The sequence below is a fragment of the Rhinoraja longicauda genome, unplaced genomic scaffold, assembly GCF_053455715.1.
Source record: "Rhinoraja longicauda isolate Sanriku21f unplaced genomic scaffold, sRhiLon1.1 Scf000457, whole genome shotgun sequence".
NCBI classification, from domain to species: domain Eukaryota; kingdom Metazoa; phylum Chordata; class Chondrichthyes; order Rajiformes; family Arhynchobatidae; genus Rhinoraja; species Rhinoraja longicauda.
Genome location: NW_027601674.1, coordinates 67,662 through 88,618, shown reverse-complemented (window position 1 = coordinate 88,618; position 20,957 = coordinate 67,662). Strand labels below are relative to the sequence as shown.

The 20,957-nt window shown below is 42.7% G+C and overlaps 1 protein-coding gene across 1 annotated transcript in view; it reads right to left on the bottom strand.

The window, feature by feature from the left end:
• Positions 1 to 3,410: 3,410 nt before the first annotated feature.
• The window catches only part of LOC144590998 (uncharacterized), a 41,469-nt gene continuing 23,922 nt past the window's right edge, over positions 3,411 to 20,957 (bottom strand). Inside the window, exons 9-16 of the mRNA XM_078395346.1 lie at positions 19,539 to 19,628; positions 19,007 to 19,050; positions 17,984 to 18,159; positions 15,373 to 15,443; positions 11,842 to 11,987; positions 6,986 to 7,130; positions 4,937 to 5,080; positions 3,411 to 3,751 (exon numbers count right to left, since the gene is read on the bottom strand). Coding sequence (XP_078251472.1) covers positions 3,506 to 3,751; positions 4,937 to 5,080; positions 6,986 to 7,130; positions 11,842 to 11,987; positions 15,373 to 15,443; positions 17,984 to 18,159; positions 19,007 to 19,050; positions 19,539 to 19,628 — 1,062 coding nt within the window. The 3' untranslated portion in view covers positions 3,411 to 3,505. The remainder of the gene's footprint in view (positions 3,752 to 4,936; positions 5,081 to 6,985; positions 7,131 to 11,841; positions 11,988 to 15,372; positions 15,444 to 17,983; positions 18,160 to 19,006; positions 19,051 to 19,538; positions 19,629 to 20,957) is intronic.

Sequence of the window (20,957 nt, the reverse complement as noted above, 5' to 3'; positions counted from 1 at the left end):
ACAATAGACAATAGGTGCAGGAGTAGGCCATTCGGCCCTTCCAGCCAGCACCGCCATTCAATGTGATTATGGCTGATCATTCACAATCAGTACCCCGTTCCTGCCTTCTCCCCATACCCCCTGACTCCGCTATCTTTAAGTGCTCTATCTAGCTCTCTTGAAAGCACCCAGGGAATTGGCCTCCACTGCCTTCTGAGGCAGAGAATTCCACAGATTTACAACTCGCTGAAAAAAAAAATCCTCATTTGAGTTCATTTGATGCATTTTGCTCTAATTAGTTGGAGTCTGAGTGTGCCTAGGCCTTGTGTTTAAATCTGGTGCCCTTAACTAAGGAAGGATAAACCTGCTAGAATAATGCCTGGGATAGCAATCTATAAGAACAGATTAAGCAGACTGAGCCTACATTAGTGAGAGGCAATCTAAATGAAATGCACAGAATTGCAGTGGAGCAACAGGGTAGATATGTGGCTGGGCTGATCGAGAACCAGAGGCCATAGTCTAAAGGGATCAGCCATTTGGGTCAGAAATGAGAAGAAATGTCTTCATGCAGAGGTTAGTGAATCTTTGGAATTTGCTACCAATGGGCTTGATTTGATTTCTGCTGCTGTAACACCATATTCTGCACTCTGTTAATGTTCTCTTGTGGACGGCCTGTTGTAATCATCATGTATGGTATGGGCAGCAGACAGAACAACGTTTTTCACTGCATTTTGGTACATGTGACACAATAAACCAAACAGCAATTCCAATTGTTAGGTATATTCAGGGCAGAGAGATAACATTATCATCATCAATGACCCACACCACCCTAGTCATTCACTCCTGCCATTGGGAAGAAGGTACAGGAGTCTGAAAACCATGAGCTCCAGGTTCAGCAACAGCTTCTTCCCAACACCATCTGGCTATTGAACACTACAAACACCAACTAAACTTCAAACTATCAACTGCCTTGTCCTGCACTCAGGACTCTGGGCCTTTTGTTTTATTTTGCACTGATACTGTTTTCTTTAATTTATTGAACGCTATTTGCCTGTTTATTGTGTTATCCATTAAATACCGTGTTTACTGACCTGTTGTGCTGCTGCAAGTAAAAAATCCATTGTTCTGTTTTGGTACATATGCCAATTAAACACTCTTGACTCTCTCTCTCTTGAGATGAGATAGTTTTTTAGGACAGGCATTTCACAGGCTTTTCCTCCTCCTAAAAACATCTTTAAAGGACTTGAAACTGCAGAAATAATTCTAGTTTTGAAAGGAAATCCTCTGGTGCAGTTAAAGCTTGGAGTGATTCAGATATTCACTTTAGCTTTTTATTTATCTTTGTTAGAGTTGGTGGACAAATGTGCAACACACCAACAAAAAAACCTGCTAATTTCTGCCAAATCTTATGTGGCAATAACCACAGTGCATTTCCTGAGAAATTCTGAAATCTATTTCATTTTGCTAACAGTGGATATTTAATTAAAATAAATGATAGGCTTTGGTTCCAGTGCAAAAGCTTACATTCCATCGAGGGAGTGATTCACTCATCGTGGACAGATTAACACACATGTGCAAAAGTTGTCCTACTGTCTGTCAGCCTGTCAATGCAAAGTCGATGGAGAAGTTACTACTGGTCTAACAAGTTGGGAACTCACCTTTTTTCACTCCCATTATGAGTGACCACATTAATCCCCAATGTTACTTTGAATCACCAACTAAGTGCCTTAAAAAAAAATCTCCACAGCTTATGTCTGTGTGTACATTAGCTCCAATTGACAGACTAACAAGGCTTGTCTGAGGCTCGTTGGCCTTATCTACTCAGTAGCTATATCATTTAGATGAAGATAACCTCTAGTTTCTGCCTTAAATAAAAAAGGAAATAAAATTAAAATGCATCATATGCAGGGATTGTTTGAATTTTATACAGTCGTATAAAACAGATGTTGAATTTGCAGCCCATTTTACATCTCCTCCCATTATTATTTCCATAGAAGCTGTTGTGCATAAAATGGGCTGTTGACTCTCTGTCATCATTGAGCAAAGTTGAGATATCTCTCTTTACCTGCTCCTGACAAAATGCAAGCATCACAAAGAGTAATTGCAAAAAAATGGAGAACTGGATCGAAAGCAAAGAAAAAGCACAACCTGCATTAATAACTTGCAGCTACCACATTGTTCCTTTTGCATTCTATTAATGATCTTCTGACCAGGTGGAGGTCTATAAAAAGGAGCAAGGAATCAATATTTCAACTGTAGTCCTCAGGTGCTCCACATTGCAACATCCGCTTGGCCTTTTTGTTTTATTTAAATGTAGCTTCTCTTCCTCTTTTTTACTCTTTATGCATGCGAATATTTACTAGAGTGGAGATCGTAGTTGACTACAGTTGCTTTTCATAATGACTGAATCTTTGGAGGTCTGCATTGTCAAATATGGAGGGTTTTCCCAAAGTCTGTCAATAGATGGGATTTACAGCAATGAAACAGGCCATTTGGTTCAACTCTGAATATCTGTGATATTGATGCTGAACAGGAACCTCCTTCCATCTCACTTTATCTTGCCTATCACATATATGACCAAGCAGAGGTGGTCTTTCTTTAATTTCTCATCATAGTCTGCCACAAAAACAGCATACATTTTCCAGCAGGTTAGTAACCAACAATCACCGGCTATAATCCTCGCTACAATAGTTTTATACTTCCAGTCATTCCGTACAGATCATGATACACTAGACAGTGTATTAATAGACAGTGTTTCCATGCATTAAGCCTCTGCTGAATTATGCAGCATATCTATTCAATTTGTGAAGAAGTTTCTTTTGAAGTCTTCTACTTAGATTGTGGACACAGCCAGATCATCATTCATACCAATCTTCCTTCCACTGACTCCATCTACACCTCACGCTGCCTCAGCAAGGCCAGCATCATCATCAAGGACCAGTCTCACTCCGGTCACTCCCTCTTCTCCCCTCTCCCATCGGGCAAGAGGTACAGAAGTGTGAAAACACACACCTCCAGATTCAGAGACAGTTTCTTCCCAGCTGTTATCAGGCAACTGAATCATGCTATCACCAACTAGAGAGTGGTCCTGTGCAACTATCTCCCTCACTGGAGACCCTTGGACTATATTTAATCGGACTTTACCTTGCACTAAACATTATTCTATTTATCATGTATCTGACCACAATGGATATTGTAATCATGTACAGTCTTTCCGCTGACTGGTTAGCGCACAACAAAAGCTTATCACTGTACCTCGGTACACGTGACAATAAGAAACGACATCACATGACTGAGCCAGGAGGCCACATTATCAAAATGTGGAATGTGCAAACGCAACATAATAAAATGACCTTTAAAATTCATGATGAGATTAAAAAAATAAAATACCTCCCCCCCCTCCCCATGTTTGCCCCCATTTTACCCAATATTTTCTTGACCATTTTCTTCATGTATTTGCTTACCGGAGTCAGATTTCCACAGGTCACAATCCTTTCTTATCAATGTATTTTTGATACAACTATTTTTATATTAATTTTCTATGCCTGCTCGGAATAATCTTCCTGTAGGTCCTTCGCTCAGATACATTTCTCTTCACCTTGACAACCGGTACCTGTTCTTGGTTGAGAGATGGACTGGAATGTGATTTTTTTAAGCTGCATTCTTCTCCTTCCAAGGTGTTAAACAGCTGGGCTTCCAATTTGTCCAGATCATCACTGCTTTCTTTCAGCTTAATTTTTAGAAGCTTCACATAAGTTTCAATTCGACACTTCTGCAAAAAGTAAATGGATTTGAAAATCATCAAGTGTTGTTTGGTGAATGACGAAGTGGAAAGGATCAAGGCATAAGTGTAGCCCAAATACCATCATGTACAGCTTGATTTCCACATTGGAGGATGATTTGGTAACGCTGAAGAGTGCGCAGAAAATATTTGAGGATTCAGAAGCTTCCCGCTATTAAAAACTACCCCCAAAACTGCTCTTCCATGTTCCATATCCTAGTCCCTCCATTTCTCTAATCTTTCCTCTTTTCCTGAAGTTAAACACTCTAATATTGATTTCACTATAAATGCAAGTTGTTGTTAATCCTTTGCAGATTAACCACAAAGTAATTCTGATGTAAAATCCCCCACCTGTTTTTTACTCTCTCCTGATGTTACATGATCTGTTCAGTATTTCCAGCATTCTCTTTCATTTCATGTTTCCACCAACTGCTCCCTTTGGCATCTCACAGTTGCCAACTGTCCTTATTCATCTCCCTCTATCTACAGTACTCAGGCCAGTTCAGCAAGGATGAAATCTCTCTCTCTCTATCTCTATCTCTCTCTCTATCTCTCTCTCTATCTCTCTATCTCTCTATCTCTCTCTCTCTCTCTCTCTCTCTCTCTCTCTCTCTCCTCGCTCGTACCAATAGCATTTGTGTGACCTGGACAACCTTGGCCTCTATGTAGAAACAAAGAACTGCAGATGCATATTTACACACTAGGACACAGAGTGCTGGAGTAATTCAACGGGTCAGATAGCATCTCTGGAGAACGTGGATAGGTGATGTTTTGGGTCAGGACCCTTCTTCAGACTGATTGTGATCGGAGGTAAGGGTGTGAAGAGAGAGAGGCAGGACAAAGCGTGGCAGGTAATGGAGGTGGAGGGGAGAAATGGGTGCATGTTCAGGTGGGGGGGGGGGGGGGGGGAGGAGAAAGGGGCTGAGGTTGTTAGCAGTTACTTAAACGTGGAGAATTCAATGTTCATACCTCTGGGTTGTAAATCCATCTGCCATTTCTCTGCCCATATTTGTAACTGATCTATAACCTGCTTGTCCTTTGACAGCCTTCTTCAGTGTGCACAACTCCACCAGGTTTTGGGTTGTCCGCAAGCTTTCTGCCCAACCCATCTTCATTTTTCATCCTTCACTGTTATGTATCACAAACCGAGCTCGTACCCACATTTTAAAACCTTACCTCATATTCAAAATATTCCTGCTTCATTTTGTACTCCTCAAACTCCTTTGCTTTGCTTTTCTTGTCTGGAACATTCAGCTGATGATCATCAAGGTCATCCAAAATCGACTGCAACATGGAATCATGAGATTCAAGCTGTGCCTCCTGAAACAAAGCATCAAGTTAATCGATGAGACAAGTGTGTGTTCTGGGATCAGTGCCTCAGGATACAGGGATGCACACTGGAACTGGTAGGATAACTAGGGTGGGGGCGGGAGGGGGGAGAGAGGGAATGCAGGGCTTATTTGAAATTAGGGAAGTCAATGTTCATACCGCTGGGCTGCAAGCTGCCCAAGCGAAATATGGGATGTTCCTCCAATTTGTGTGTGGCCTCTCTCTGGCAGTGGAGAAAGCCCAGGACAGAAAGGTCAGTGTGGGGATGGGAGGGGAAGCTCAAATGTTTGGCAACCGGGAGAATGCGTGGGCCAAGGTGGGCTGAGTGTAAGTGTGCAGCAAAACGATCGCCCAGTCTAGGGGGGACATCTGACATACAGGAGCCCACACAACGAGCATGGTAGATCTGTCAACTTTCAGAGTGCTTTGTAATCTTTAACTTTATTAGTTCAGTTTATTTTATTGTCACGTGTACCGAAGTACAGTGAAGAGTTTTTTATTGCACGTTAAGCAGTCAGTGGAAAGACTATACATGATTACAATCGAGCTGTCCGCAAAGTACAGGTACATGATAAAGGGAATAATGTTTAGTGCAAGATACGGTCCAGTAAAGTACGATTAAAGATAGTCCGAGGGTCTCCAATGAGTAGATGGGAGGTCAGGACCGCTCTCTAGTTGGTGAGAGGACGGTTCAGTTGCCTGATAACAGCCGGGAAGAAACTGCCCCTGAATCTGGAGGTGTGCGTTTTCACACTTCTGTACCTCTTGCCTGATGGGAGAAGGGAGAAGAGGGAGTGACCGGGGTGAGACTGGTCCTTGATTATGCTGCTGGCCTTGCCGAGGCAGCTTATTATAAGTAGTAAAACTGATGTTGTAGAGATTTCTGACTTCTGTGTGATCCCAGTATAGGTAACTCCTGTGATGTGTCCATTCAGGTAGCAAACATTCACACTTGCAGAATTCACTAATCAAAATTTGAGATCTCGGGTAAAACTCGGATTCCTACAGAATTTATTTGATCAAAAGTAAATAAATACAAAATTTACTTTACTCAGCTTGCATTTCTGGATGCACATGCCGAAGACGTGACTTAGCGTTGTGGAAATTCACAATCCATTTTCTATTAATGCCACCCCTCCATAATGCAGGGTCACATGTAACAGAGCTAACCCGTACAATAGGTTTGTTCACGATTGCTTCAGCTCCACTCACTTTGCATCAACAAGAATGAAGCAAAATTATGGAAGAATAAGTTTCTAAACTAGTGATCCTAACTCAGCAATGTCATAAGCTGAAACATTTTTACTGCCTGTGTTTGAAGAATAAATATTGGCCAGGATATTGGGAATAACTCCGCAAATACTTTCTCAAAGTGCTGTTGGATCTTTCTACATCCACCTGTTGCATTTTAATGTCTCAGCACCATGATGGCCCATTATAGTGACACTGGATGCGTGATCTCCTTCATTTACACAAGCTTATGATTCAGAGTCGAGAGTCGGCCTGGCTCTGGAGACAGAAACAGGAAGACAACTGAACAAGGAACGGAAGAGGGAGTTCTGCAGTGACCAAGTGCAATGCAATGCGTTATGTCAAAGGCAGACACATAAAAAAGAAACTTACCTCAAGGAAGAAATAATTGAGGGTCAAAGATATACCCATTCATAGCAAGCTTCTCGTAATGGAAGATAAAAAAATGTGGGGAAGGTGACATTTTACAGAGAGATGTCCTCTCGATGGGAAAGTGGACATGTTTGCACCCGAGCAATGTTACCCAATTGACCAATAATCACCACATCAGAGGATTTCATAGCTGCTGCTATTGTTTTGGAAGGAGATATTTTGGGAGAAATAACACAGTCAAACTAAAATATGTCAATGCACACAGAATTGTACCTCTTTCTGTTTGGAGACAGTGGCTGGGTATATTGGTCGACTAAACTTCCTCTTTGAACCAATAGCTGCTGGGAATGGAGGTGAAGAAAACATGGCGGCCACGAGATTGATCCGGGTGATCCACGAGTTCATCTGTTCAGCATTTCTGTTGGAGGCAAAACGCAGATTATTGACGGACTCTGAGAAACTGAAGTCTGATTGCTTTCAAATTATTTTTTAATTGCTGATTGGTTGAGGAGCAAATGCTTCTAAGTGTGAGGATCAAACAAAACGAAAACTGGTGCTCTGACTATTATTTCGAAATCCACAAAGGGGCATAGATAAGGTAGCAGGTCATGTTCTTCTTCTCAGGGCAGGGAAGTCTAAAACTAGAGGGCATACATTGAAAGTGAGAGAGGAAAGTTTTAAAAGGGAGCCGAGGGGCAAAATTTTCACAGCTGGGTTGGCACAGGGAGGGACAGAGCAGGGTACAACTACGATGTTTAAAGGTTATTTGGACAGGTGCATAGATAGAAATGATTTAGTCAAGTCAAGTCAATTTTATTTGTATAGCACATTTAAACACAACCCACGTTGACCAAAGTGCTGTACATCAGTGCAGATACTAAAAAAAGAACATACAATGGCACACAAACCTAACAACACATACATAAACAGTTCACAGCACCCCCTCAGAGGGCCTCAAACGCTAGGGAATAGAAGTAGGTTTTGAGCCTGGACTTAATGGAGTCGATGGAGGGGGCAGTTCTGATGGGGAGAGGGATGCTGTTCCACAGTCTTGGAGCTGCAACCGCAAAAGCCCAGTTACCCCTGAGCTTAAGCCTAGACTGCGGGATAGTCAGTAGCCCAAGTCGGCCGAATTTAGAAGAATATTGGCCAAACGCAGCCAAGTGGACTAGGTCAGATGGGCAACTTAGTCGGCATAGACAGGTTGCCAAAGGGGCTGTTTCCATGCTGTAGGACTCGATTGAATATTATTCCATTTAATACTAAAACACATTTTGATTTCACTTTTTTTAGCGTTACATAGTGATGCAATAAATTTTGTTCTGGCCATAAACCTACCCATACCGCTGGCCCTGTTGTTGCAGACCCTAAACCCGGTTCCAGCTCGGGGCCTTCACAGCCCTGACCCTGACCCTGACCGTGACCCTGGCCATACACCCACTTGCAAACTGGACCCATACATAGATACATAGACAATAGGAGCAGGAGCTGGTCATTCAGCCCTTCGAGCCAGCACCAAAGATTCAATGTGATCATGGCTGATCATTCACAATCAGTACCCCATTCCTGCCTTCTCCCCATATCCCTTGATTCCGCTAGCCCTAAGAGCTCTATCTAACTCTCTTTTGAATGCATCAAGTGAATTTGCCTCCACTGCCTACTGAGGCAGAGAATTCCACAAATTCACAACTCTCTGTGTGAAAAAGATTTTTCTCATTTCAATTCCAAATGGCCTACCCTTTATTCTTAAACTGTGGCCCCTGGTTCTGGACTCCCCCAATATCGGGAACATGTTTCCTGCATCTAGCGTGTCCAATCCCTTAATAATTTTAAAGGTTTCTATAAGATCCCTTCTCATCCTTCTAAATTCTAGTGAATACTATCCCAGTCGCTCCATTCTTTCATCATATGACAGTCCCGCCATCCCGGGAATTAACTTTGTGAACCTACGCTGCACTCCCTCAACAGCAAGAATGTCCTTGCTCAAATTAGGACCTCAACTCGCATCTGGACCATCGGGATTTCCGGACAATTGGAAAATGTATTATTGGATTTTGTAATTAGATTTAGGCAGTTTCATTTAGATTAGATTAGCTTCATTAAAGGGATAATGTTGATGATAAATAGTATATATTTTCAGGATGTAGGATATCAGTGGATGTTGTTTATCAGAGTATTTGATGTGGTTTCACATTAAAGATTGCCACATATTAAAATGTTTTAAGTTGGGTGTAATATATTGGAATGGATAAAGAATTGATTTATGGCAAAAACAGAATGGCGAATAGGGTAATCTTCAGGCTGGGGGTTGATGAAGCATCAGTCTGTGCCACATGAAGAACAGAGTACCATCTGTTCTGTTTGCTGATGGTACGCAGATTGGCAGGAAAGTGAGGGTACAAAGTTTGTAAATTGACACGGCCAGGTTTAGTGAATGGACATGCAGTTCATAAATAGAGTCGAATACATTAAAAAGTGAGATTATTCTTTCTGGAAGGAAGAATATTATAAAATGGTTATTTTTGTAAAGGTGAAAAAATAATTAATGTTAATGTATAAAGTTAGAGCATGCTGGTAGGCAAAATGCAGAGATTTGTATGCATTCTCTACCCTGAGGGCCTGTGGAGGCCCAGTCATCGAGCAGATTGAAGGTAGGTTTGGGCACCGAATCAAAGGTGTGGAGATGAGGAAGGTGAACCTGATGTGGCTCTTCTTGAATGACGGAGACTCGAGGATTACTCTTGTTTCTGTTCCTTTGATGTGAAGCTTTTGGCATTGGTACAAAGCTCTCGGGGTCTGGTGGATGTGAGAATATGGCATCAGAGTGGTTAACATACCAGATTAGCATCCAGAGTTCTAGACCTTTGAATGAGACATTGAAATCTGAATCTCACCGTGTCATAGAACGTAGAACATGTCAGCTGGGAAATTTAATTTAAGCAATTAACAGCCAGTGATAAAAGCTAGTCCCAATTAAGAACCGTGATTCTGTTTACAGTAGAATCTTTTTACTGTCACCAGTTTGTCATAAAATCCCATCTTGTTCACAAATGTCTGCAGGGTAGGAAGTCTGTTGTCCTTCCTTGACTGTCTCCGCACCAACGAGTATGCTTGCCCTCAACGGCCTTCCTAGCACACACTGATAGATGGCATTGTTAGTGACATTAGTGATAAAAATGTTTGTCATGGCACTCCTGTCATGATTCACCGTTGGTACCATGGTACTCCTGTCAAATTCACCGTTTACATGCATTAAACTCTAGGTTAAATGCTTTACCTTTTACCGTTTACATGCCTTAATCCCGTCTATGTGTATTGTATTGTATTGCACTGTCTAATTGTATTGAACTGTACCGTATTGTACTGCACTGCCATCCCCTGTCTATACGCTGTGCATTGTACTGCACTGTGGCCCCCAGGGACACTGTGTTTCGTCCCATCCGTTGCATGATCTGTAAGGAGTGGAATGACAACTAAACTAAACTAACTAACTAATTTGTGGATTCTGATAAAAAAGTCATTGACATGAAAGGGTAACTGTATTTCTCCCTTAACAGATACTGCCAGATTGCTCAGTATTTCCAGCATTCTCTATTTTCACTTCAGATTTCCAGCCATTTGCAGACTTAATGGATTAGGTTTCTTTTCTTGCTAGCAGCTTTTTTGCAAGTGTGAGATTCTAGTATCCAAATGTGGGCCAAGTGTGACGGGCCAAGTGTGACGGGCCAAGTGTGACGAGCCAAGTGTGACGGGCCAAGTGTGACGGGCCAAGTGTGACGGGCCAAGTGTGAGATTCTAGTATCCAAATGAATAATACGTTTAGAGACACAAGGAACTGCAGATGCGGAAATCCTGAGCAAAACATGGGAGGTACTGGAGGAACTCTGGGGGTCAGGCAGCATCTGTGATGGGAACAGATTGGTGAGGTTTCTTCAGTTTTGTTTTTTTGAATACTTACAGAGTTTCATTATGAAGCTTCAGCGGGCATAAGTCAGCGGGCATAATTCAAACTAAAGAGCAATACACCTTGAGACAGTGACATTCCGATACTTTAATTTTATGTCATTGCTTCAGGTGTTAGCAAATATATTGGTTTAATTAGAGAAAGGTTACAGATTGCAGAAAAATCATACAATGGAGAAGTGGAAGAATGGACTGGTGGAAGAAAGATGATCGGCAGTGAAAGCTGGTGTCTCAGTTGGTGCTGCAGAATATGGCCAAGAATGTTCAGTGCCATGCACAGTCCAATAGGACTGTTCCCCGCACAGGAAGAACAACAAGGGCATCTTAGCGAGGAGCCACTTGCTTTTACAGTAATGAAAGCTGCTCTGGCCCAAGGCCTACTTTTGCTTTGCTATCTTCATAGCAGCAAATGTCTAATTACACACATTGCTGCTATTCACATGCTTAATGTCACTCAAGATTAATGATCTGCTTCATCTATTCAGTGTAACTCATAACAGCAGCAATCTCTATTTGCTACTTCCCTTCTGCAGAGATGAACTAAGCATCTCCAAAATGCACATTTTCAGACCGTAGAATAAAGCAAATGACCCACCAATCTATTTAAGCCCTTAACCTCTCCTTGTATTGATCTTTAAAAGAAATTTGACAAGCCATGACTAAAAGGCTTCTGAATCATCAGATTATTTGTGAATTATATTTCAATTACAATTACACAAATTAAACAATGGAATCAAGGCTGTCCATTACAACAGTACAGTGAGGCACTTGATAGAGCTGCCGCCATGTTTGTCCTTGTGACAGTGTGGGTTTCCCCCAGGTGCTCCAGTTTCCCCTCACACCCAAACGGTGTGTGGCTTGGCAGGTTCATTGCCTCTAGTGTTTAAGTGAGTGGTATAATCTGGGAGGAGTTAATGGGAATATGGGGAGAATAGGGTACAGGACAGAATAAACCAGGCAGTAGGCTTGCTCTGTGAGCCAACATCAATTACTGAAAACATAAATTGCTTATCTTATAAATCCTTGTATATTTAGCCTTGCTGGGGTTCATTATTCCAGTAATTAACAACAAATAAGAGGTCAGCAAGGTGTTCTGGAGGAGGAGCGCTGTTGGTACTATTTGCCACTCTAAGTTTTTGTTACAGCAAAGCTAAGATGATACTTACTGAGCCTGGAATAAAAAGATTCGCCAGTCAGCAGTCTGCAGACGGAAAACGTGAGGGCGTTTGTTATATTCGGCAGCTCTGATTGCCAGCGAGTGGTGGACACTGATTGCCTCCTCTGATGACTGTTTATCAAGCCTGTATTCATCCTAGGAGGAGTAAAGACACGTTGCATTTCATTGCTTCTCGAATGACTAACAGTTTATTTCGACTTTAAAGATATATCATGGAAACAGGCCCTTCAGCTCACTGAGACCACGCCGACCAGCGATCCCCCCCTACACGAGGACCTCCTGCACACAGGGAACAATCTACACCCCATACACCTGCACCTCCTGCACACTAGGGACAATCTACACCCCATACACCTGCACCTCCTGCACACTGGGGTCAATCTACACCCCGTACACGTGCACCTCCTGCACACTGGGACAATCTACACCCCATACACGTGCACCTCCTGCACACTGGGGTCAATCTACACTGGGACAATCTACACCCCATACACGAGGACTTTCCTATACACCTGGGGACAATCTACACCCCGTACACGTGCACCTCCTGCACACTGGGGACAATCTACACCCCGTACACGTGCACCTCCTGCACACTGGGGACAATCTACACCCCATACACCTGCACCTCCTGCACACTAGGGACAATCTACACCCCGTACACGTGCACCTCCTGCACACTGGGGACAATCTACACCCCATACACCTGCACCTCCTGCACACTGGGACAATCTACACCCCGTACACGAGGACTTTCCTATACACCTGGGGACAATCTACACCCCGTACACCTGCACCTCCTGCACACTGGGACAATCTACACCCCGTACACGAGGACTTTCCTATACACCTGGGGACAATCTACAATTTACAGAAGCCAAATAACCAACAAACCTGTATGTCTTTGGAGTGTGGGAGAAAACTGGAGCACCCGGAGAAAACCACTGCAGTCACAGGGAATACGTAAAACTCTGCACAGACAGCACCCGTAGTCAGCATCAACCCGGGTCTCTGGCGCTGTGAGGCAGCAACACTACCGCTGTACCAACATGTGGCCCCTTTGCCTTTGCCACATGATGGTACTGGAACAATGATGAGATGAGAGCACCTTGACAACAGAACAAGGTAGATGCAAATTGTACCTCATGACTCAGAGGCATGTTACCTGAGGTGTGAGTTATAGCGAGAAGCTGGTATCTTTTTGCTTTGGTGTGTAGAAGGCTGAGGGATGACCTTGTTGAGGTGAACAAGATCATAATGGACATGGATCCAGTGAAGGCTCAAGATCCTTTTCCCACTGCAGAGGATTTTAAGGCCAGGCTTAAGGTGAGAGGGGTGAGATTTAAGAGGGACCTACGGCAACTTTTTCACTCAGTGAGTAGTCCATATCTGGAACAAGCTGCCAGAGAAAGCTATAGAAATGGATACATTTATGACTTTCAAAATACATTTACACAGCTATATTGATAGGAAGGGTTTTGAGAAATCAAACCAAATGTGGGCAAATGGGACTAGCCAGAATGGCAATTCGATTGGTATGGACAAAGTGTGCTGAAGGGCCTGTTTCCATGTTATATATCTCTGTGACTTTAAACCTCTTGGATCAAGTATGGTTGAAAATAACATTATTTAGTCTACTATTTTTGAATGTTATTCTCATTTATTATTGATTAGTTTAAGTACACTACAAAATTGTGTTGTAAGTGAGTGAGGTGTGATGTGTCTGCCAAAACATCACCCATTCCTTCTCTTCCCAGAAGCTGTCTGACCCGCTGAGTTACTCCACCATTTTATGTCTATCTTGAATTAACCTTGGGTCCAGTCAGAAAATCATACCGGCCCATATTCAATTCTCAAATATTACCTGGGAAACAGAACTTTAAAAAAATAACAATAGTGGAGAAGTTTAGAGATCTGTAAACTTCTCCTAATGATCCAACAGTATGTTGAGAGGATTCAGAGTGATTATATACTGTAGTTTTTCTTCACTTTATCTGTTGGTCCACGAGGTGGTTCTCACAGAAAGCTACAACACCGAAGCAATTTTACACCAGGCAGCAAAGTGAAGAAATGTTTAGTTAAGACCACTGGAGACCATACAGAGTTTGAGTTTGCTCGGGTGCAAGAGTAGCCAAATTGATTCCTCCTCCTTTCTCTCTACATCCCTTAAAGGTTTTAGAGTTACTGTGATGTCATCCATTGACTTTAAAGCAGATGCAAACTACTTCTGTGAAGTAGTACTCAGGCCTCAGTTAAAACTGCATCAAAGCCTTGATGTAATACGATTCAAATTGACATAAATCTTCAGGTCTTATTTTAGGCGGATGCATCAGTTGCCTATAAAACCCCCAATAATACTTGAAATGGTCACACTCTGAGCTGGCAAGTAGCTGACTTGCTTTTAATTGCCCACCAGCAGCTTGGCACCATTAAAGTTAACATCTATAGACAAGTATTTGTTTTCATCTTCGCTGTACATGGTCTTATACACTGTGGGATATCAAGTTATTATATCTCTTCATGAGAATTACAGCCACAACAGTTGACAGTGTGGCTTCCCTGGTATTGCAGTTTCTGATGCTCCCATATTAATTTGTTCCTGTTGATTGGGATTTATTTTATTGAATAGATGGAACAAATTACTTAGATCAAGGTATTTTAGATTGATTACATCCTTATAGATTTGTAGAAAGACAAACTGGTACAGACCAGCATTATCTGACCACCATTACTCATGTGTTCCATGTTGATGTGTTTCTTTGTCTCCTGCATGAGATTTGTCTTCACAACTGGCCGGAGAATGAACACTAAATCTGAATGGCTAATCACCCTAGGTATGATCAATATGTTTTGCATCATTCATAACTAACCATTCAAAAACACCAACAACTTGCAATTGAATTTTGTATTTAATCTTTTTTTTTGGATTGATAATCAGAGTTGCTTATTCCTTGAAAAGGTTAGAAACGACTTCCCTTTTCCTTTCTTTAAGTGCAGATTTTTTTTCTTCCTTTCAGAATTGATGAACCTAATGATTATGACAAGAAAGAGCAGCAGGAGAAGATAAAGCAGGGGTTGCCAACTTCCTCACTCCTAAAATACGGGACAAGGTGACGTCACCATCTCGCGCCCCACGTGACCTCACCCAGCCAGTGGCCACGTGCTCCCGCTCCACCAATGGCGGCCGCCCGGGGGGGGGTGAGGTCACGTGGGGCGCGGTGCGGTGACGTCACCCTTTGTCCCTTATTTGGGAGCGAGGAAGTTGGCAACCCTACTAATACGGGACAAGGGCGGTCCCGTACGGGACAAACTAATTTAGCCCAAAATACGGGATGTCCCGGCTAATACGGGACAGTTGGCAGCCCTAAGATAAAGAGTTTTATGGGTGAAACTAAGAAGGAATGTTTAGGAGAAAATGTGGTGATTTGAACTTATTTTGAATACAGAAAAGCGGAGTGTTAATGAAAAAAGCAGAAAGGCTCTGTTTGGGAGATGGTCAAGGCAAGTTTTGAGAGTTTACCTTCAGCAGATAGATGATTGTTCCCTTTAATACAACATAAAAGGTTTTCCAGCTTCTCTTTCCCCACGGTGCTATGGAACATAGAAAAGCAAGAATTAGAAATACCTACTGCAAATGTTACTGCACTAGAAATTGCATAGGATCTAAAAAAAGGCATGTTACAATGGTGCTGCTGTCTGGCACGCTAGTTTTACAGAGGCCCTGTGGAAATACAAGCCAAGGCTCAGCCTTTGGGCACAGAAAGCATCACTTCAGCTACCCCTGCCTTCATCGCATTAATGGCGGAATTCACCTGGCCTGTGGGGATGCATGATCTGGAGGCTCAAGGACATTGGTGATGAGGATGGGTAAGGAACTCTAAATATATATCCATATACGAACAGTCCTTTTAAACGCCACCTTGTTATCTCCATCAGAAAACGGTTCCACAACCCCGCTCACATGCTGCTGGGTCACCATTGCTTTTGACTAACTTTGTGCAAGCAACCATGCTCTGCCTGCGTGCACCCCGAGAGGAACGAGCGGAGATCAAGTTCTCCCCTGCACGCAACCACCCATTGACCCACATCCTTCCTCTATAACTTGTAGACTCGTGGTGTTGTCATGCCAATGACTGAGGGCTCAGAGGTAAATCTGTTTGGCCATCTGCAACTATAGTTCTCAAAATGATAATAAAAGTAGTTGTTGATTGTTAATATTTCTGCATTTATTTGGCAGCTAATTATGCAGGACTTGGGGTGTTTGAATTATGATAGTAATTTGATCCAACTCAAGAGGTCGATCAAAAAACCCACAGAGTGCTGGAGTAACTCAGCGGGTCAGGCAGCATCTGTGGAGAACATGGATAGGTGACGTTTCACAGAGTGCTGGAGTAACTCAGCGGGTCAGGCAGCATCTCTGGAGAACATGGGTAGGTGACGTTTCACAGAGTGCTGGAATAACTCAGCGGGTCAGGCAGCATCTGTGGAGAACATGGATAAGTGATGTTTCACAGAGTGCTGGAGTAACTCAGCGGGTCAGGCAGCATCTCTGGAAAACATTGACAGATGGTGTTTTGGGAAGGTTGATCAGCTAGGTTATTATGCCGAGAAATGGCAAATGGTGTTCAATTCAGATAAGTGTGAGTAGTTGTATTTAGGCAAGTCAAAGCTTGGTACAACGTTCACAGCGAACAGAAGGGCCATCGGGTCTGCTGCAGAACAGAGCACAAATATATAGCTCCCTGAACGCTACGTCACAGGTCGACAGGGTGGTGCAGAGTGCGTTTGGCAGGCTGGCCTTCACCGGTCAGGGCAATGAGCAAAGGAGTTGCGATGTTATGTGGCAGTTGTACAAGATCTTGGTGAGCGAGCATTTGTAGAATTTAGTTTCTACTATAGGAAAGATGTCATTAAATTGAAAAAGAATGCAAAGAATATTTACCAGATTGTTGCCAGGATATGAAGGCCTGCGTAAAAGGGAGACTTTTGGCATGGTAGGACTTCATTCCTTGGACTGTAGGCAATTGAAAGGTGACTTTATATAGAGGGGTATAAAATCATTGGGTCATAGATAAGGTGAATGTGTTCAATCTTTTTCTCAGCAACCAAAAACTTGAGGGTATAAGTTTAAGGTGAGAGGGGAACATTTTAAAAGGGCCCTGAGTGACAAGTCTTTAACAGAGGATATTTGGAATGAGCTGCCAGAAGAAATGGTTGAGCAGGTACAATAACAACATTTAAAAGACTTCCGGGCGGTACATGGATAAGATATGTCTAAGGGATATGGGCCCAACGCAGGCAAATGGGACTAGTGTTGATGGGGCATCTTGTTTGACATGGATGAATTGGGCAGGTGCCTGTTTCTCTGCTGTAATACTCAATGACTCCAGTACATTACGCCTGACCTACACTATCACAACTGTGTTGTGATCTGGTGCCACTTATACCAGAGCATGCATCATCCTTTCCTCTCTGTCCCTTGCCCCATTTTAATCTCTGTGATTTGTTTATCTAAGACCTTGCCCCATCACGCGCAAAGTTTTGTCTGTAAATTTGTCTCCTTGGGATGCATGTGCTTGCTTTCTCTTGCTCACAGCTATCAGAAGCTACCTTCTACCATCTTCCACCTTCTACTATCTTTTATCTTCAACCATCATCTCTCTTCTACCTTCTACTATCTTCCATCTTCTACCTTTCACTGATTCTAACATTATGTTGTGGTTTCAAATCTCACCTTGAGACGTGAGCACAAAGTATGGATATCACTTCAGTGCATTACTGACAGAGATACCACATATGTTAAGATGTTAACTGAAGCTCCTTTCTTATTTCTCCCTCTCTGTTTTTTCCTTTCTTTTTATTTATTTTTTATTCCCCCTTCACTCTGTTCTCTGAAAGAGAGAGCTCTTAAATAGACAGAGCTCTTAATGATAGCAGAGTCAGGGGGTATGGGGAGAAGGCAGGAACGGGATACTGAGTTGGATGATCAGCCATGATCACATTGAATGGCGGTGCTGGCTCGAAGGGCCGAATGGCCTCCTCCTGCACCTATTGTCTATTGTCTATTGAGAGTGTGGTAGTGCGCAGTCCCAGGATGCCATCACCTGGAAATGCACTGGGAGGTAACTAACTTTTTTTGCCATCGATGTCAGCGTGGAATTTGCGACTGAGAAATCCTTGCTTGTAGGTGGGAGCTTTGTGATCATGCAGGACCTCCAGGAAAGGGTTGCCTTTGTCCGAGGTGCCCATTATGTTGATGGTATCTTCAGACATCGGCATGATAGATTTCTGCAGCTCCTCATCATTCCTGGAGTAATTAATAGAAAGCAGGATGGAGATTAATCTAATTTCTGTATGAAGTTAGTTTTTTAAATATTAACTAGTGTGGCCTGTTATCGTTCAGATACACCAGGATGCTACCATATGAACTACCATGAAGATATGTCATGCATAATTACAACGTTGGTCGGACTGCACTATGTCTCCTGTGTCTAATTCGGCAGGCTCTGCATAAACATGATATGCCTTACTGGGCTTTGGAAATCCCTCACTAGATTTTGTACACATTTTTAAAAACCTTACTGGATGGATTTTGTATTGACTTGATGTCCCTCACTCCATTCTCTCCAGACGCACGGCTGAATGCTGAGCTCTGTGTAAATGTCCAACACCATGCAGACTGAGCTTGGTGGAGACTTAATGTTGCAGTCTCGGCTCTGTATGGCCCTGACGTCCCACATCAGATACTCTATCAACTGATCCCCTCGTGGCCCCAGTATGGATCAGTTGCCCCTTTGTTCTGTATTGATCTGTTGTCTTTTACAAGTGGAGTGACTGTCCTCATGACCCCCGCTATTGATCATAGATCTGATGTTCCTCATTGACTCCTGTATACAACTCATGATCCCCAGTATTTTGTAATTGATCTGATGTCCCTCTTTTGACTTTCTCTATGTATCCTATCATGTATCATGTCTGAAGAAGGATCTCGACCCGAAACATCACCCATTCCTACTCTCCTGAGATGCTGCCTGACCTGCTGAGTTACTCCAGCATTTTGTGAAATAAATATTCTCCGTGAATCCATTCAGACAAGGATGCTTTTATTATGAAACAAGTAACACAGTTGCTGGGGTTAAGTATGAGGTACTTACACGGCCCATTCGAGCTTCTTGCTTTTTATTGAATGGTACAGAGCCTGGAAACCAGAAACAGGGAATGCTTTCAATGTTCAATAGAGACAGCCAGTGAGCAGATAGTTCAGAATGAATCTTCATTGACTATGGTTTACCCAGAAGCAGCACTTACATATCCAGTTTGCACAAAGTTAACCAGCACATTTATTTGATATTTACTTTGTTTATGGTTTCAATGGAAGATTTACCTCAAGATCAGGTTAATTTAGATATCAGTTATTCACGATACTTTGCATAGTTCGTGTAGATTTTTGTTACAGCTGAATTTTTCTTCATGTGGCAAGGATCAAATCGGGCTCGACTTACCATCACTGTCCAGTTACCTTTGCTGGAAAGAACTTGTATTGGATAAGTACTTGCTGCCGAGTTCATATATGCAAAATATTTGCCAGAAGATGACAGTAAAACAAATCTTATCCCAAGAGGGTCAAGATCATCCATTAAAGGGACGAAAACATTGTTGAAGGGGAAAAGTCATTTAAATTGGTACCTTCAGAAAGTCTTTTGGAAAATCCTTCCCATCATTCATGCCTTCTAAGTTAGTTACGAAATCTTGACTAGACATACTTTTTCCAAGGTTCTAAAATGCCAAAATAAACAACAGTGGAAAAAGTACAGTAATAAGGAAATTGGGGTAAGGATGAATTCACATGTTGCTTTTTGGATACTCGGTACATTGAGAGCAGACATTTCAAGTGAAGCCAAGACTAAACATAGCTGAGTACATTATGACTAGTTATACACTTCAGTTTTCCATGTGCTTAGGGTGAGTGCCACGCACAGCAAACATCATCTCATTGAGTTCCAAACGATGTCTTAATGCATTGTGGTGGCTAATCCTCGCGATAAAACAGCAGAAAGGCTGTAAATATTCCGACTGACCCTGGAGTTGCGATAATCAAATAGAGAAAACTGCCTGGGTCAGATTACTGTTGGATGTCTTCTGTTGGAAAATGCATATGTGCAAATGTCAGGAAAGATCAGGATTGTTCTCTTAAAAAGTCTGACATTGTCAAAGTAAGAAGCTGAATACCATCAACACGATGACTTGCATTTAGCGAGTGAGCTACTTGCATTACTCCAGCTGAAAGGAAGTACGCTCGACTCTGTAGTGTATCAATCACCATCACAGGCATTATTATGTTGTCTTCACTTTCAGTATAATTTATCCTACTTTTTAATACCACACCTTTGATTTATGTACACATCAATCTAACTAGTTTTGTCAGAGTGAGAGTGAATTCTTAAGTCACACAGTGACCTTTTGGCCATGTCAGAAACACAGTGAGGGAACAGTGCTTCAGGAAAGGTTGTGAGTGTGCATGAGAACAAATGCAACAAGGGATGAACAAAACTGATTCTTCACACAAATGGAAATAGAAACTAGTTTTGCTGGTACATCGGCAGACCAATCTGCTGCTGGGTCACCATTGCTTTGCTGGTACATCGGCAGACCAATCTGCTGCTGGGTCACCATTGCTTTTGACTGGTACATCAGCAGACCAATCTGCTGCTGGGTCACCATTGCTTTTGACTGGTACATCGGCAGACCGCTCTAACTTCTGTGGTCTGCTGACAAACTTTCTTTCTCAAAAAAAACAATGTTCAGTTTAAACATGATTATTCGTTTTGTTATATCAAGACTTTTCCAATAGGCCAGAGTGGACTTCATTCAGCGGTCCCCGATCTGGTATTTTCACCATTTGACACCTCCCTCATGTGAGGCGGCGAGATGCGGCCCTATGGCCAGGCCTCGAGCTAGAGTAAACCCAGCACATAACGCAGTGAAAGATGTTGGACAGAGGGCTGAGCTGCATCCCATTTGTAGCTGTCAACGATCCCCGACGTTCAAAACTGGGTTGCGTGGGGGGGCGGGTGGCACTGTGGGGGGGCGGGTGGCACTGTGGTG